Genomic DNA, 15734 nt, shown 5'->3' with positions numbered 1-15734 from the left:
TAAAAACAAGCAAGATTATTTGATGATACAAGAATAAAATCTACCACCATGCATTATTTTCACGCTTTACCTCCATGTTGCGTGGTGTCTCCTGAAGCTTTTGCTCCAACATCGCGAGTTTACTGTTAATATGCCCATTTATTTCATTGTGGATACCATCAGATGTCCTCTGCGATGGCATTTGAAGACTCTTGGTTCGAAGGAGCTTCTGCAGAAGTTGTTGGCCGGTCTCTGTTCTGGGAATCTGGCCCATAGGGTCACCTGGGGGATTTCCAGGGCCTGAAATATTGCCGGTGTTAAGTGGGTCACCAGTGATTTCTCGCTTAACAGTTGCCGAAGAAGCCTCTCCACTATCTCCTGAGTCACAATTAATCTCTCTAGGTTCCTGTTTTATATTTTGTAGGGAGATCTTGCACAGATCTCTTTCATTACACATGTCACCTTCAACTACAGCTGATGAAACTGATGCCTGTGGCAGGTTTGATGCCAATTTAGGAGATGGGCCATTAAGTGGAATGGCAGCTATTGGCTTTTGGGCCCCTGGGACCTGAGGCTCAGACTTGAGGCCTAATACTTCCTGTGGGGTCTTAGATATAGGCGATCTTAATGGTGAGGCTGCTGTCGTGCCAATGTTACCAAATGGACTGTTTTTTCCAGCCCCACAGTCTGATCTAGATGCAGGTGACGGGTGGTTAGAGACAGAAGTAGTACCAAAATCATGTTTATTATAAGATCCTGGACTTGAGGCTGATTCTTGAACAGTAGAACCAGCAGGAGACCCAACATGAGAAGGAGAAGCCTGAAATGGGCTAAGTGCCCTCACGCCAAGACACTGCCCTTGGCCTGGTGGAGTCTGGCGCATGCCCATGATTTGTCTTTGCTGACCAGAATGGGGGCTGCCAGGTGAGCCCTGGCCCATTAGCTGACGAGGAGACATTGGTCTTACCATATGACCTAGAGGTGTTGGGCGAACCTGGCTGATCATTGGTCGTGCCAAAGGTACCTGGCCTCTCATCATTTGATGCTGCTGCTGCTGCATCAACTGCTGCTGTTGCTGGGTGGTTGTGTTGTATTGAGGCGAGACTCCTTGTGAGGTTTGTTGAGGGTGCAGTGAACCAGCATTCTGAAACTGTGGAGCCATGACAGAGGGCTGACATATCACTCCTTGCTGCTGTGAAGTTCCAACTGGACCCTGCTTAGCAACAAAAGCATAAGGATGCTGCTGCTGTGCCTCAAGCCCTGGCATTCTTGGACCAACAGGTTGTGGACCTTGTGGTCGAATTTGGCCCTGTGTCTGTCCCTGCAATTGTAGCATTTGTCCCTGCCGCTGAGCAATCATTGCCTGAATTTGCTGCAACTGCTGGTTAGGAGGTAGGTGACATAACTGAGGGTTCTGTGCAATTAAGGCTTGGATGTTAATAGGAGCTCGAATTTGCCCAGGAGGTGCACCTGCCCTCTGATTCATCATTATTTGTTGAGTTCTATTTAGCTGTTGTTGGGCCAATACATCTTGTTGCTGATTTGGATTACCGGTTATTACAGCCTGATTCTGGCCACTCTGCTGTGCTAAAATGCCCTGAATTTGTGCAACATTTTGACCTCCCTGTTGTAGCTGCTGAGCAACATAACACATTTGCTGACCTTCCTGTTTCACTTCTGTATTAAGTGAATTTTGCCGTTGTAAAGCAAGTTGCATCTGTTCTTGATTTTGTATCACAGCCTGCTGGTTGTTCACATAACTATGTTGTGCTGGTCCAACATTTTGCCCCGGTTGCAGCGGTGTTGCTTGATGTTGTGGAATCAAATACGTAACAGCTGCTGGTTGCTGACCAACTGCTCCCTGCAGATCCCCACTTGGCCCTTGCTGCATCTGGATTGGAGTTGAGGATCCACCTTGCTGAGGTGGAGTTTTAGGGCTAAGAATTCCACCATCTTTAGGCGCTGGGTTTTGAACATCTTGAGAGAGGACTGGAACTCCCTGCTGCGAATTATCAACATTCCCTTGAGTGCCACTTGAAGGAGATGTTCCCACCATTCCTTGTTGTTCTGTTGCACCCATTTGTGTCAGTTGTCTCTGTTGTGGTATTTGCTGTTGTTGGAGCTGTGCAATATTCTTTGCTGCATTCTGTTGTTGCTGTGAAAGAAGCATCCGCTGTGCCAGGACACTCTGCTGCTGAGCAGTAAACTGGCCCTGTGGTCCTCTAAGAACGTGCTGTGGTTCACTGGGAACTTGTTGGCCCATCAAACCCTGAGGTCTCTGCAGCTGCACAGGTTGATTTCCAGCCATGCCTGTTTGACCAGTCATTAAATTTTGATTAGGAGTCATTGACTGTGCCATGATATTTGATTGTGCCTGCCCAACTGCCTGGTTTCCCATCATGCCCTGAGGAACCTGCATAAGGCCTTGTTGATGTTGCTGGTTAGTTATTAATCCTGGTTGTAAGTTTGGTTGCTGCTGCCCAATTAATGCATTGCTCATCAATGCCTGGGGTGCCTGACCACCTATAGGTCCTGCCTGCTTATTTATAACACCAGGCTGTTGGCTTTGATGCGTCACAGGTTGCTGACCCATCATAAATTGCAGTTTTTGAATCTGCATCCTTTGTTGCATCTGCCTTTCCTGAAGGATCCTTGGATCTGGTCCTTGGATCTGTGCACCAGTCGGTTGTGGAAAAAATCCACTATTTGGGGCAGGTGGCCCAGTACCAAGTGCCCCAGGGTGAGGAGTTTGGCCTGCTGTAAATGGATGCCCTTGTGGCATTCTAACTGGCATTCCCCCTTGAGGAATGCCTCCAGGTACTTGACCCATTATCAGTCCTCCTTGTTGACCCATTATCATCTGTCCTGGCAGCTTAGAAAGCAAGTGGGGTGCCTGGTTTGAGGGACCTGGTGCAAGCATGGATGAGCCTTGTTGATGTTGCTGCTGCTTACTTCTGTATTCAGCAATCAGATTGGTGTGCTCCTTCTGTTGCTTACGTACCTAGGAGAAACGACACTTTTTTTTTTAACTGGGAAAAATACACGGTATACAAGGTATAGACTAATTGATTAATATGAAACTATGCTCACCTGATCCAGCTGTTTCTGGATTTTACTTTGCTCTTCAGTGACCAGTTTCAGCTTTTCAGCATCTGCTTCTGCAAATTCCCGTCCTGCTTTTTTAGCTGTACGCTGCTTAGCACAAAGTGCTTTGCGGGATTTACGATGTGCTCCTATCTGTTCCTCCAGAAATTTTAGCTGCATCTGTAGCAGTTGCTGGGTATGTACAAGCCACTCTTCATATTGGTGCTGTTCAGCATCATCTAGCGTGCATAGGGATTAAAACATAAATACTCTGTATAGAAGTAGATTTTATATGATAAAATGTGCTGGATATTTAGCATTTAAATATTTTAGGAACAGGATGCAGAACATACTGATGATGCCTTGGACAAATTGTGGAGGATTAGGTCGTGGCTGGGCTTTATCACTGCTTTCCCCCTCCTGAAATTAAGTGTAATAATCAATGAAACTCAAAACTTGCAATCGAGCAGAAAAAAAGAGACAAGTTACTGACCTTAGATGATCCAGAACCAATGTGGGTCTGAGTGTCTGTACCTCCTGGTGTTGAAGCCAACCTCTGGGCCAAAAGCGATACCTGTTGCCTAAAAATGTAAAATGTAAAAAATTGGCATATGGGTCAATCACTGCTATAGGGAAGAATGGCAAATCACTGAATCAACAAACATCAAATCAACACTGAATCAAAAAACATTACCTATTGATTCCAGGTGGGACATTCATGGGGTCTTGAGTCAACACCCTTTTAATGCCTTTCAAAGCCACCATTTTTGCTTTGGCAATAGGGTCCATTATATCATCAGTCATAAATTTATCCAGATCTGAAAGAACATGTATAGGCACATAAATATATATAAGAAATAGCATGTTATGCAAAAGATACAAAGACTCACAGGCTATTGCTCTACCTTTATCTGGGAAAAAGTTGGTAGGTACTGTCTGTGGTTTTGGATGGTGTTGAGGTGGTGCTGCTTGCTGCTGTGGCTCAGGAGCTGGATGAATGCTGCTTGGCTGTCCAGCTCTTAACATGGCTTGTGGTTGCACGACTGCCACATGAGCAGGTGGAGGGACTGGCACACTAAGCATCCTCTGCTGCTGGGGAGTTAGCATGTGAGGAGGCCTTGGTACCATTCCTGTTTGACTCACAATACCCTGTGGAGGACGATGATGGGGTAGTAAGATCTGGCCTGGACCACCAGACGCCTGTTGCTGATTCTGAATATTATGAAGACTGCCCAACCCCCCTTGTAGAGCATTCAATTGCTGCTGCTGTTGCTGCTGTTTCTGAAGCTCCTTCTTTTCATGTTCTAGTAAGTCCTGAATTAATAGAGGCAGTTCACTCGCCTCTAGTGAGCTTTCTACTTTGTCAAGATCAACTGCAGGCGAGTGTCGGCCACCCCCATCTGGTAGAGCAAGTGGATCTTCAGGTAGATCTGGATGTGGTGTAGCTGGAGGAAATGCAAGTGTATTAGCTTGGGTTGGAGGGGGAAATTGAACGCCACCTAAGCGGACAGTGCTTAGTGAGGCAGATGAATTCTCAGGCTGGGTTGAGACCTTGGATGGTCCTCCACTAAGAAGCAAAGAGACAGCTTCCCCCATATCATCTTTAACCACATTCTGTATCGACTGGTGAGAACCAAGCAAGCTTTTCTCTTTGAGTTTAACTGCAGCAAGTTCACTGGTATCTGAGGACTCTGACTTGGGGGGAAGAGAATCACCAGAAGCTGTGGAAGCCTCAGTCTTTAAATGCAGCTGTGTGGAAGCTCCATGTGACTGCTTGGCAGCTGCACCAACTTTAGCTTTCTGTTCCACCTTAGTGCCTGAACCTTCACCTGCTTCAACAAGCCGTAGCTGGTCAGAAAAAGCATCCTTGGGATCACCCTGATCAAGCTCAGGATCAGTATATGCAAGCAGGTCAAACTCATCACTGTTAAGGAGATCATCCAAATGGGGATCATTAGTTTCAAGGTTGTCAAGGTTTCCCAAATCATCATCTCCTTTATCGGGATCCAAGTCGAGTGCAAGATCATCCTCATCTTCAACTCCAGCTTCCGCCCCTGCTTCTCCAAGGTCTTTGGCTACAAAATGGTCCTCGAGTTCAGCCTCTGGTAAGTCCACAGTCTCTTCCACAGTCTGCTGTTCTCCCGCAGCATTGTTTTGAGAACTCTGCTGCTGAATAGTTGAGTGGGATACAGGTGTGTTTGAATGGGTTGATGGGACCTCGTGTGGCTGTAGCTGGGGTTGGGATGAAGGAATATTGCTTTGCTGTGTCATTAATTGGCCCAAGTTAGCTTGTGGCAACCCAAGTCTGGGACCTTGCCCACCTTCTCCCTGAGTAGAAAAAGAAGAAGGTGGTAAAGATGTTGGGACAAACCCAGCAGGCACGTCTTGCTGTGGTATAAATAGGTGTGGTCGGGGCTGAGCTGCCCTTGCCAAAAACTGCGGTCCAATTGGTAGCCTCTGGGCATTATGTTTTAATTCTATGAACTGTGGTGGAGGTCCAGACATGGAGTGTTGCATTGTCTCAGGTCTAGTGCCTTGTGACACAGCAAGAGGATTAGGCAGGCCTTGCATCCCAAGAGGGTTGTTTAAAGAAGCATTTAGATGGTGCCTGGATCCAATGTCCATCATAGATGGTTGTGGAAACCTACGTGGGTTAGCAACCTGACCTTGCCACTGTGTAGGAAATGGTGGACGAGGATACATCCCCTGGGAAACATTAGCACCAGGTTGCCTATGGACAAATTTTTAGACATTTAAATGCATTAATGCTGCAAGCCTTACTTATTAATCAATCATTCATCTGAAATAGAACATGATACTGAATTATGAGAACATACCGTTGCACATTAGGGTCCATTATACCAGGGTTTCCATGAAGAAGAGGAGGAGGAGGGTGGCACAACTTCTCATCTACTGTCCCCATAGGTAGAGGTAGCTTGCCTGGGACAGCATCTTGAGCAACAGCTGCTCTGTCCTATTTGCCATATTTTTACAATCAAATATCTATATCAACAACTAATCATACTTTTCAACATTAGACAAATACTAAAAATTGAACATCCTAGTTCCTAGGACATTAGAAATTAGTTGCCATAGAGATCCTTATCGAAGCGGTCACTGTAACTGAAAAAAATACCTGTGGATAAGGAGGTGGTGCTCGCTGAGATTTATCTTGTTGAAAAACAGCCATTTCAGCTTCTTGCCAATTTGGAGCATTATTATTGGGTGCATTTGCTTCCTTCTCTTGCCGAAGGGAGTTTTTTTGCATTTTTTGTCTTATCAGAAATTCTCTAAGTCTCTGTTTCTGCAGAGAAAAGGCAGGCAAAACATAAAACAGAAACAGTTAATAAAACTTGATTAGATGATTTTGGTTCGATTTGATTTTGTAACACATCGAATTTCTTCTGTACCTGTCTGTGCTTTTCAAGCTCCGATGGACTAAGGCCAATAATCGACTGGTCCTGTACAGCTGAAAGGTCAGGCAACTCTTGGGTACTTGCTATGACTGGTAAATGATGTGAATCTTTATTTCCGGGTGCTATTTGTGTCTTAGCACCCAAATCAGCAGCCATGGTTGGAGGCATAGTTGAGGATTGCTGGATTTGACCCTGAGCTTGCTGGGAAGTTATTACTTGCTTTGAGACAACCGTTTGTGTCTGGCTAATTTGAAGGCTATCCATGCTGGGGCTGCGACTAAAAACAAGTGGTTTTCCACTCAGTGGATCTCCTACTGATGGTGAACAGGGAGGCTGCTGGTTGGAATGAGGTGATCCTCTAAAGGGAGCCTCTGAGACCGTTGAGGCTGGACGAGGAGGTTTATGCAGTGAAGTGAAAGGGTCTCTGGATTGAGGTCGTGAGGGTGGCCCTGAGTGAGGGTCTGGGGACTGAAAGCATGGAGTAGCTGGTGACTGCACAGATATTCCATCATTAGAGAGTGCTCCTGGAGTAAGTGGAGAACTACCCTGTGACTGAGGGCTAGAGGGAACCTTTGGATAAGATTCCTGCTGGGATATAGGCGGTCTCTGGTGCAAGGGGGATGAACCGTCTCCTGACTGTGGCCTGGGTGTTAGAGGAGACTGAACACAGGAATCAGAAAAAGTAGAAGGAGACTGACGATAGCTCTCGGGAGGATGATTAGGAGATAGACTAGGGGGAAGTGGTGTAGATGATGTCCCAGCATCACCCTGATGCATGCGTGGTGTCATAGGAGCTTTGAACAAGCTATCTCCAGAGTCCCCCACCAGTGCAGGGGAACTTGTGCCTAAACCAGTAGAAGCACGGGGAGAAGGAGCACTCATCTCCGCCCTGTTTTGCAACATTCCTCCTGGCGAAGCAACAGTCGAGGGGGATAAAGAGGAAATGCACTCTTGTCGGCCACGAATTGGGTCTCCATGGTGAGTTGAGTGGGGTGAAGAGAACAAAGGAGGGTCTCCAGTCCCAACTGCTTTTGGTCGAGGACTTTCAGGTAGGCCAACAGGTTCCTGAGCTCCCTGTTGGGGTGGACAGACCTGCTGCTGAGGTTTAAAGAATGGGTCAACCTGCTGAGCCTTACGAGACATTCCTGGCTGCATATCATAAGAACCAAGACTGGCTGGCCGTCCCTGAGGAGCACCCTGTTGGCCAGGTAAAGGGTAACCTGAGGAAGAATGCAGAGGGCTAAAGGAAGGCTGTGAATAGGGAGTTGATGGCTGAGATTGAGCACGTGGAGACTGAGATAGAGGCTTGGGAAAGGAGTCGCTATGAATGTCTGTTGAACCTGAAGCCTTTAGAGGTCCATCTGGAGAAAAGACTGACGATGCAGTGTCTGGGGTAAAGGGAAATGCACTTTCAGCAGAGCTAGGTTGAGAAGATGTAGAAAGAGAGCCAGAGGGTGGTGGAATTTGAAGGTGCAGGTTAGGGCGCTCCCCTTTTATCCGTACTGGTTCAGTTTTAACAGGCCTTAACACCTGACTCTCTGCTTGCTGTAAATAACAGGGGAGGAGAAAAAGGATCAGTGATACTTTCTCTGACTCTGGATTTGTATCAAATTGATGTTAAGATTATTACCTTCTGTGCCTTGCTGATTCTCTGTGCTGCCCTGTTATCTTTGGCCTTTTGCTTAAATAAATAAACAAACAAACAAACAAATAAATAAATCAGAATGTGAGAAAAGTATCAATACTTCATATGGAAAATATTGAAGTTATGTTACATGCATTATATCTATGTTCTTACCAAAAAGGGAACCTTGTCAGGAGCTAACACTTTCCTCCAAATCTTCATTATCTGCTTGCAGCGACTTGCCCAGTCTGTCAAAAATTATGTTTACGTTTTTTTTATATAACAGGAGATGACAATTTCATCTTAAAAACATATATATGTACATAATTACTAACCAGGATAGTCCTGCTTGAGATTAGGGAAATTGATGTTAGCATAGAGAACAGGAGAAATCGTGGATAGATTTCCAAGTTCTTCATCTTTTTCCCAGCGCTGTAAACTTCGCTGATTGTATGATAGGCCATCTCCCTCCTGTTCAGTAGGAGTTGGAGGAGTAGTGGGAGTGGCTGGAGTGGAAGGTGTTGCCCAAGGGCTTTCCTCGTCCTGTTCTGGACTGAAAATTCCACCACGATCACTGGGTTACAAATAATTATACGATCAATATATATGTAAATAATGTACAAAAAATAAACATGAATGTTTTATAACAACCAAAACAAGTCCTTACAGTGGATCAAAAAATGGAGACTGAAAAGACTCCATCATACTAGCTGAAGGTAATGAGCCAGACGTGGAAGCACCTGTAAAAAGATTTTAACCAGTAAATGTTAAGCTGCGCAGGTATCAGTCAGTACCAAATATAGGCCAGCAACTATGCCGATGGCTTACCAGGAAGGTTTCTTAAGGGCAAACCAGTGCGATTACTCTCCCCTTCCAGAACAGGCCTTGCACTAGTTTGAACTGACCCACTTAGTGTGCTCCCTTCTGAGGGTCCAAGTACCTTACGGAAGAACTGCTCAGAATCTTGCTTTTCTGTCCCGCGTGGAAGACCTAAAACCAAAAGTAAAAAAATCTGTTTCATAAAAAAACTACAAGCTCTAAGCAAACATTTACTGAAAAGTTCACGAGCAGGTTTTACCTCCATTTTTCTGAATGTTTGAAGCCGGGGTGTTACTTAAACTCTGATCACTGACAGAGGGCTGCTCACCTACTCCTGCGGTTACTAAAACAGGCAAAATTGCAAATGCAATAAAAAGATTAAAAACACAATCATTACATTCCACTTGTTAGAAAATTAATTGTCTGAGCACTACAGGATTGTGCCACTTACATTTTATATCTTCTCGAGGCTTTAAGCAATCAGCCTCTCTCTTAAGCTGCAGGGTTGCTTCAGGTGCACGGTTTTCAACCTCTACTACAAAAGAATATGTTAATGTTGATGTAATGTGGAGATATCTTAAATATAATATGAATACCCAAATTAAGCATTGTAATACCTGATTCTGAAACTACAGTTCTGCAGCCAGGAACAGGTAATGAGGGTCTTGGCATGCCCTGAAAATGTCTCTGGGCTGGAGGGGCCAGAAAAGCCCTTTTACTCAGTTCAAGTAATGTCTTTCCAAAAAAAGCTTCCTGCAAATATGCAGGAAACATGTCTTCTAATTTGCTTTTCTTTCTCCCTCTACGTTTTTTAGCGAGTTCACCATCTCCTTCCAATGCTTTAACTTCAGGTGGATCCATGTCAGGATGAGGGCCTTAAAAACGTACATTTAGATCTTAACACCTTGGTGTAAAACCATAAGTATGTTTATATGCTTGGCAATCAAAAGCTGGTTTCACTTACCTTCTTCAAGTTTTGTCTCTGTTGCCTGTCCTTCAGACACACCATCACCACATGAAGACAGACTTTTCCTCATCCGTGTGTGACATTTTCTCTGCCGAACCATGAATCCTCCGATGCCTACAAAGGATTAACAAACTCCTTCAGCACTCATAACCTTTTGTGGTAATAAGCAAATACATAACCAATATCAAAGGGTCCACGGTCACCTGGTCTGTACGGTTTACGCTTTCTCTTCTTTCTCTCGTCTGTTTCATCTCCTCCTTTAAGAACATCACAGTCAGCCATGCCCTCGTTACTTCCATCAGCCCCTGGCTCCTTGTCCAAACCAACGTCATGATCTGGGCTGCCAGGAGCTTCCAGTTTAGACTCGCACTCCATTGACTCAGCACACCCTGAAAACAGCATTTTAGAACAACTGTACCAAAACTACCAATTTCATTTTCATTGGTATTGAGATAATGGTCTGTTAACCATTAGGTAGCAAGTCTAAACTATTACAGCTGAGCAAAATATTAGTTTGATAATACAGTCACTTGGAGAATTATTGCAGGTTGAAAGAATGAATAAGAGCAATTTAATTCTATTACAAAAATAAACAATCCAGGAGTTTTTAGCTTTCTCTTGTTTGCTCTCAATTTCTGTTGATGTATTGATTAATAATTGTTTGTACTGTAAACTAGTTAAGTGTTTTATATACACACACACACACACACACACACACACACACAGAAGGTAGTAAAAACATACCTTTCCCTTCCTCTCCTTCACCATCACCCTCTTTCGGCTCCAGACCTTCAGAAGCTCCATCAATACAGATGGTACCCAGGCGGGACCGCCGCTGTCTTCGCTTATGCAGAGGTGACATAGAAATACTGCGTAGTAAAGACATTCCTGCCTCTGTGAGCCAGACACCTTCAAGACGGTAGAATTGTGGCTCTGTAGGGAAACATTTTAAACTGGGTTAGACATTTATATACGATATAAACCAAGTTAAACCAAACAAAAAGACGTATCTAGCAAATAAGACATACCAGGTTCTTTTATTTTGAATGCTGACATCATTGGAGACTCCACTATAAAAACGGTAATGACACAATCAACAATAAGAAGGGGTTTAAAAATGACAATACTTTCTACACTTCAAATGAATGTCACTTTACTCGTAAAATCTTCAAAACAAAAAGACTCACCAACACGTCTGGGAACGTAAGGAGTACAAGCTGTACAGGCAAAGCCCTCGTCAGAGGCTTGTTCAACCTCATCTTCGGTATAGAGACTCTCACATACGGCATGTACCCATCTAGAAAGAAAGAAAGAAAGAAAGAAAGAAAGAAAGAAAAAAGAAAGAAAGAAAGAAAGAAAGAAAGAAAGAAAGAAAGAAAGAAAGAAAGAAAGAAAGAAAGAAAGAAAGAAAGAAAGAAAGAAAGAAAGAAAGAAAGAAAGAAAGAAAGAAAGAAAGAAAGAAAGAGAAAGAAAGAAAGAAAGAAAGAAAGAAAGAAAGAAAGAAAGAAAGAAAGAAAGAATTAAAATGTGCCGGTTTTCAACATAAAACTACTGCATTCTTCCAGTTAGGATTATATGTACCTGTCACAGTGTTGGCATTGCAAAAGCAGTTCTTCTTCCATGAAGTTCTCATGACATACAGGACATGTGACCAGACTGGCACAAGGGCCACAGTGATTATAGTTATTCTGCCACTCGCAATGAAACCCTGGTGAACTGGCCCCACAGTGCATACAGCACACACACCTAGCACAAACAGAATGGAAACAAAGCCATTGGTCCATTTATGTCCACACCAGCAGTAACAAAGCAATGAAACACACCAGGGTCTGACAACTCAGTTTTGCTGGACAAGCAGACTGTGTGTGCAAGCTCTCAGTTTTTCATTTGTCATTACCTGACAAGCAACTCAGCTGCAGACCGACCTCTCTCCTTATTAACTTATGGTGCCAAACAAAAATGTTTCATTTGCTATGTATTTATGGGTACATGTAGCTACTACAATCTTCTAAATGCCCCTCCTAATGTACTATAGAATAATATTTGACCAACAGTATAGAATGCAATGCACATTATTATGACTTAAACTAGATGTTTGCAAAATCTATTCTTAATATTTAAATATAGTCAATAGAGTTTTAGCAATCAGTATGAGACAGTGCAATTACATTGGATAAATAATTTGTCCAGTAGGTAAATAATTTGTCCTTTCCTGTAAATTAAAGCTCACTAAATTATATTCACTTGACACATATTACAAAACAACACTAGTGAAGAACAATCTAGGTACCATTTGCACTTCCAGCCTCCTTTTGGCACTGTGTGCAGTGGTGGATCCAAGCAGTAGGTGTGATAGCTGACATCACAGTCATCACACAGCAGTAACCGTGAAGGATCAGAGGCCTTCCCACACACCTCACAAACAATACACTCAAGACAACGCCAGCCTTTTCTTAGCATCATCTTAGTGATCTAAAGAGGGAATGAAAAAAATAAATATGTTATTCTCAACATGAACACAACCTCAGCTGAAATAATATCAGTCATGACATGCTTACCTTGCTGTTTACACAGTATGGATGGTAACACTGGGAGCACTGAGCACAAGCTAACAACTGGCCCTCTACTCCTCGTCCAAAACTGCCACATACTACACACATGTCCTAGAAAGCAGAGAAAGAATGCCATGTGAAATTGCAAACCTAAAGTGTCATGAACATGCACCAGACAACAAAATTGCCATGTTTTACCTGCAAAAGGACAAATTTATCAGTGTTGGAGAAAAGCACCACTGTATTCTGCATTGTGTCATCTTCTTCCTCCTCATCCTCTTTGTTCAATCCAGTATCGGCAGTCATTGTTTGCTAAAGGGATAACGAAATGGATGCATTTCATTGTTTGCCAAAGAGATGAATTTCAGAACATTTCTCTAGGTGTGACTTGGTTTCCTGTGAGTCACTTGTGGCTAAGCATTTATAAAAAGGGTCTGGCCTTACAAAGGCATATATTTATTACTAATATTCAATTAATTATAGTCAGTCCATTATCCAGTACTGAACCATCTGTACATTAACAGTGACATAAGCTTTCATATGCACACTGAACTGCTCATTTGTTTAAACACACACACACACACACAGAGCAGGGACCTGTCTGAACTGCACCAGCTACATGTGCCATGACTGCCCACAACTCAAAAGTAATAATTCAGCATTTGCTTTAAAGAAAAGAAATATAGTATAAATGTGATAAAGACACTCACTAAGAAAGCATCAATGCAAGAGGCCATAGCTTTGAGACGTGATCGTCCTCGTCCTCTTCCACTTCCTCCACCTCGTGGTCGCCTCTTTCCTGGGAAACCACTGCCCCGTCCGTGCTGCATCGTCCATCAAAACAAGACGTAAATGTGTATTTTCATACATGCAAAACTATACTGGCATATGCAAATTGAGAGAAATAATATAGATGGCATAAAAACACGCTACCTGTTTCACTCTGGAGCGACCTGGAGATCCTCGCCGCTTTAACTTCTCTCCATCAGACTTGAGAGCGTCAAACGGCATAAACTCATCACTCTCAGTGAGCAGGGAATCAGAGCGTGCCCTGCCTGCTGGCATAACACTAAGGTCCATAGACAGCATCTGGGAGTCCACCTCTGCTGGTGAGCCTAGGAAGCCACTGCTGCTCTCATCACCATGGCTCATGTTGGACATCTCATCCAGGAGCAGTTCTGGCTTGATGCTCGTTTCATGAGAAATAGCCTCATGCTTTGGAACATCTTCAGCCTGACTCTCATCCTTACAGTGTGCCTCATCTAACAATTCTTCCTCATCATCATCGTCATCATCCTCCTCCTCCTCCTCCTCCTCTGACTGACCCACTCGCTCGTCTGTGTCTGAGGCAGAGGGTTCCACCTGAGCAACAGAGGGAGAAGTCCTTTCTGAAACCTCCTCGTTCGGCACCTCTGACCTTGCCTCTGAGAGGTCCATTGGAACAGGCTCTACCTTATCTAAAATAGCAGGGAGAGGAATTTGAGAAGGTGGTGATGAGCAAGACAGCGGAGCAGGTTCCGTTTCCGTAGCATTCGAATCGCTGCTCAATTCCTTTCCGTCCTGTCTGCTGACTTCCTCTTGTAGCTGAACATCTTCATGGGCCTCTGCCACTTTAGATTCTGATCCCAGCATAGTGTCAGTGACGGTGTTAGCAAAGCTGTCCACTGTGGCCTGAGCTTTAGATTCATCCACCATATTAACAGCACCATCAGCAACAGATTCTCTATGGTCTTGCGTGAGTCTGCTGGCATCACTTACACCTATTAAAACAAAGACCAATAACATGCAACACAGTGAGGTAATGTCTGCCAAAAAGACAATGCCTGATAAATCACTTCTCAAAAAGTCCAATAGCTTACTACACAAGTTCCTAGGTGTCACTACAGTACAACTACAATGTACCAAATGCATTACAAAACATTCTGGCACTCTAGATCAATGTGCAAATATCAGAAGACTGCATTCTCCACACAAGTGCATTGACAGCCCAATTAATTACATTTTGTTATAGACAAAATACAAACAGATCTCAAATGTTTCTTTAGGAGAGGATAACGATAACTTGTGCACAATTGCTTAATGATTACCTAAATCACTGGCCACAGGGGTCTGCTCCTTAGGAGAGCCCTGACCATCAAAGTGAGGATCAGTAGAAACCACAGTTTTCTCTTGCGGTGATCCCTCTTCCATAATGCTCTTGTGAACTTCTTCCATTTCAACAACTTCAGATTCTGTTTCTAAATCAGATTCAACACACTATATATGTGGGCAGAGCTCAAAAGCAAAACATACCTACAATTCTTAGCTCAACGGCAACCATCAAAGCTTTTACACACGTCACGTCAACAAAAAAACACATACCCAACTCCATCAGCTCCTCTGGATCGGCTTTTTCGTCTACTTGTGTAGATGACTGCTGTGCCTCAGAGACAACACTCTGTGCTTCTCTGCAGATAATGCAGGTGCATTTTTCATCTGGAGGTTCCGAGACTGATGCACACTCACTGTGTACCCATCTATAAAGGGAAATAATTTTTTATTAAAGCGTCTTAGGATCAGATTCACCGTTTTCTTAACTGATCGAATTTTCTTTCCTTGTGTAGTCGTGCAGAAGCCGTTCGGAAAAATCCATCCCCTCCCAAACATCTCCCTCTCAAAAGCCTCACTAAAGGCTGCCTATGCAGAGCCTATAAGTACTAGTGCAAAAGGAAGAGCTTTCTCCAGTGACTAACATTATTGACAGGCAACTAGGCAATCCATTTTGTTTTGAGGTTTCATTGTTGCTACAACACATCATACTATTTTACTCAAATACAAAAGTTAAGAAGTGCCACAGACACTAAAGTTTTCCCTCCGCATAGACATTTTATCGTCAGCTACTGAAAAAGGTCCAGCTAAATGACCCCGGCTAATGACTCTGCAAAGGCAAACCAAGAATCACACAGACACACGTCTTTAAATGAATTAAATACAAAGCATTCTCGAAAAGATAACAAAAACAGTTCATTAGAACAAAAGAATGAAAACATTCTTTTTAGAGACAGACACACCTGTGACAGATGGAACAGCGGTGCTGTAGTGTGACAGATGACTCAGTGACCTTACTGCAAACCCCACAGACAGATATGCGCCGTCGCTGACAGCTTTCACACACTGAATAGCTTTCAAACCACTGCTCAGAGCCAGGGAGAATAAGACCTCGAGCTCCACAGTCAGTGCACACACGACACCTCTGCAATAAGAACATGGAAGGCATGTTTTAAATCGTTTAGTTATACTAAACAAGTACTTGA

At 43.7% G+C, this 15734-nt stretch overlaps 1 protein-coding gene across 6 annotated transcripts in view; it reads right to left on the bottom strand.

The window, feature by feature from the left end:
• Positions 1-15734, bottom strand: part of kmt2d (lysine (K)-specific methyltransferase 2D) — a 29130-nt gene that overhangs the window by 7716 nt on the left and 5680 nt on the right. For 3 of the 6 annotated variants that reach the window (XM_027170417.2, XM_047806878.1, XM_027170418.2), the window contains exons 9-39: positions 15492-15673; positions 14803-14957; positions 14529-14678; positions 13375-14201; positions 13152-13265; positions 12640-12753; positions 12448-12552; positions 12180-12361; positions 11471-11635; positions 11077-11186; positions 10918-10959; positions 10634-10822; positions 10093-10278; positions 9887-10003; positions 9540-9797; positions 9374-9457; positions 9182-9265; positions 8932-9093; positions 8771-8843; positions 8439-8677; positions 8278-8351; positions 8110-8160; positions 6474-8024; positions 6200-6367; positions 5901-6037; positions 3969-5794; positions 3758-3881; positions 3557-3644; positions 3417-3483; positions 3070-3302; positions 71-2980 (exon numbers count right to left, since the gene is read on the bottom strand). In XM_027170417.2, the coding sequence (XP_027026218.2) occupies positions 71-2980; positions 3070-3302; positions 3417-3483; positions 3557-3644; positions 3758-3881; positions 3969-5794; positions 5901-6037; positions 6200-6367; positions 6474-8024; positions 8110-8160; positions 8278-8351; positions 8439-8677; positions 8771-8843; positions 8932-9093; positions 9182-9265; positions 9374-9457; positions 9540-9797; positions 9887-10003; positions 10093-10278; positions 10634-10822; positions 10918-10959; positions 11077-11186; positions 11471-11635; positions 12180-12361; positions 12448-12552; positions 12640-12753; positions 13152-13265; positions 13375-14201; positions 14529-14678; positions 14803-14957; positions 15492-15673 (10767 nt within the window). The remainder of the gene's footprint in view (positions 1-70; positions 2981-3069; positions 3303-3416; positions 3484-3556; positions 3645-3757; positions 3882-3968; positions 5795-5900; positions 6038-6199; positions 6368-6473; positions 8025-8109; positions 8161-8277; positions 8352-8438; positions 8678-8770; positions 8844-8931; positions 9094-9181; positions 9266-9373; positions 9458-9539; positions 9798-9886; positions 10004-10092; positions 10279-10633; positions 10823-10917; positions 10960-11076; positions 11187-11470; positions 11636-12179; positions 12362-12447; positions 12553-12639; positions 12754-13151; positions 13266-13374; positions 14202-14528; positions 14679-14802; positions 14958-15491; positions 15674-15734) is intronic. The other 3 variants (XM_027170420.2, XM_027170419.2, XM_027170422.2) reach the window with 3 other exon arrangements.

Source organism: Tachysurus fulvidraco, chromosome 23, assembly GCF_022655615.1.
Source record: "Tachysurus fulvidraco isolate hzauxx_2018 chromosome 23, HZAU_PFXX_2.0, whole genome shotgun sequence".
NCBI lineage: Eukaryota > Metazoa > Chordata > Actinopteri > Siluriformes > Bagridae > Tachysurus > Tachysurus fulvidraco.
Note: the sequence above shows the minus strand (reverse complement) of the source record. Positions and strands in the feature narration are given on the sequence as shown.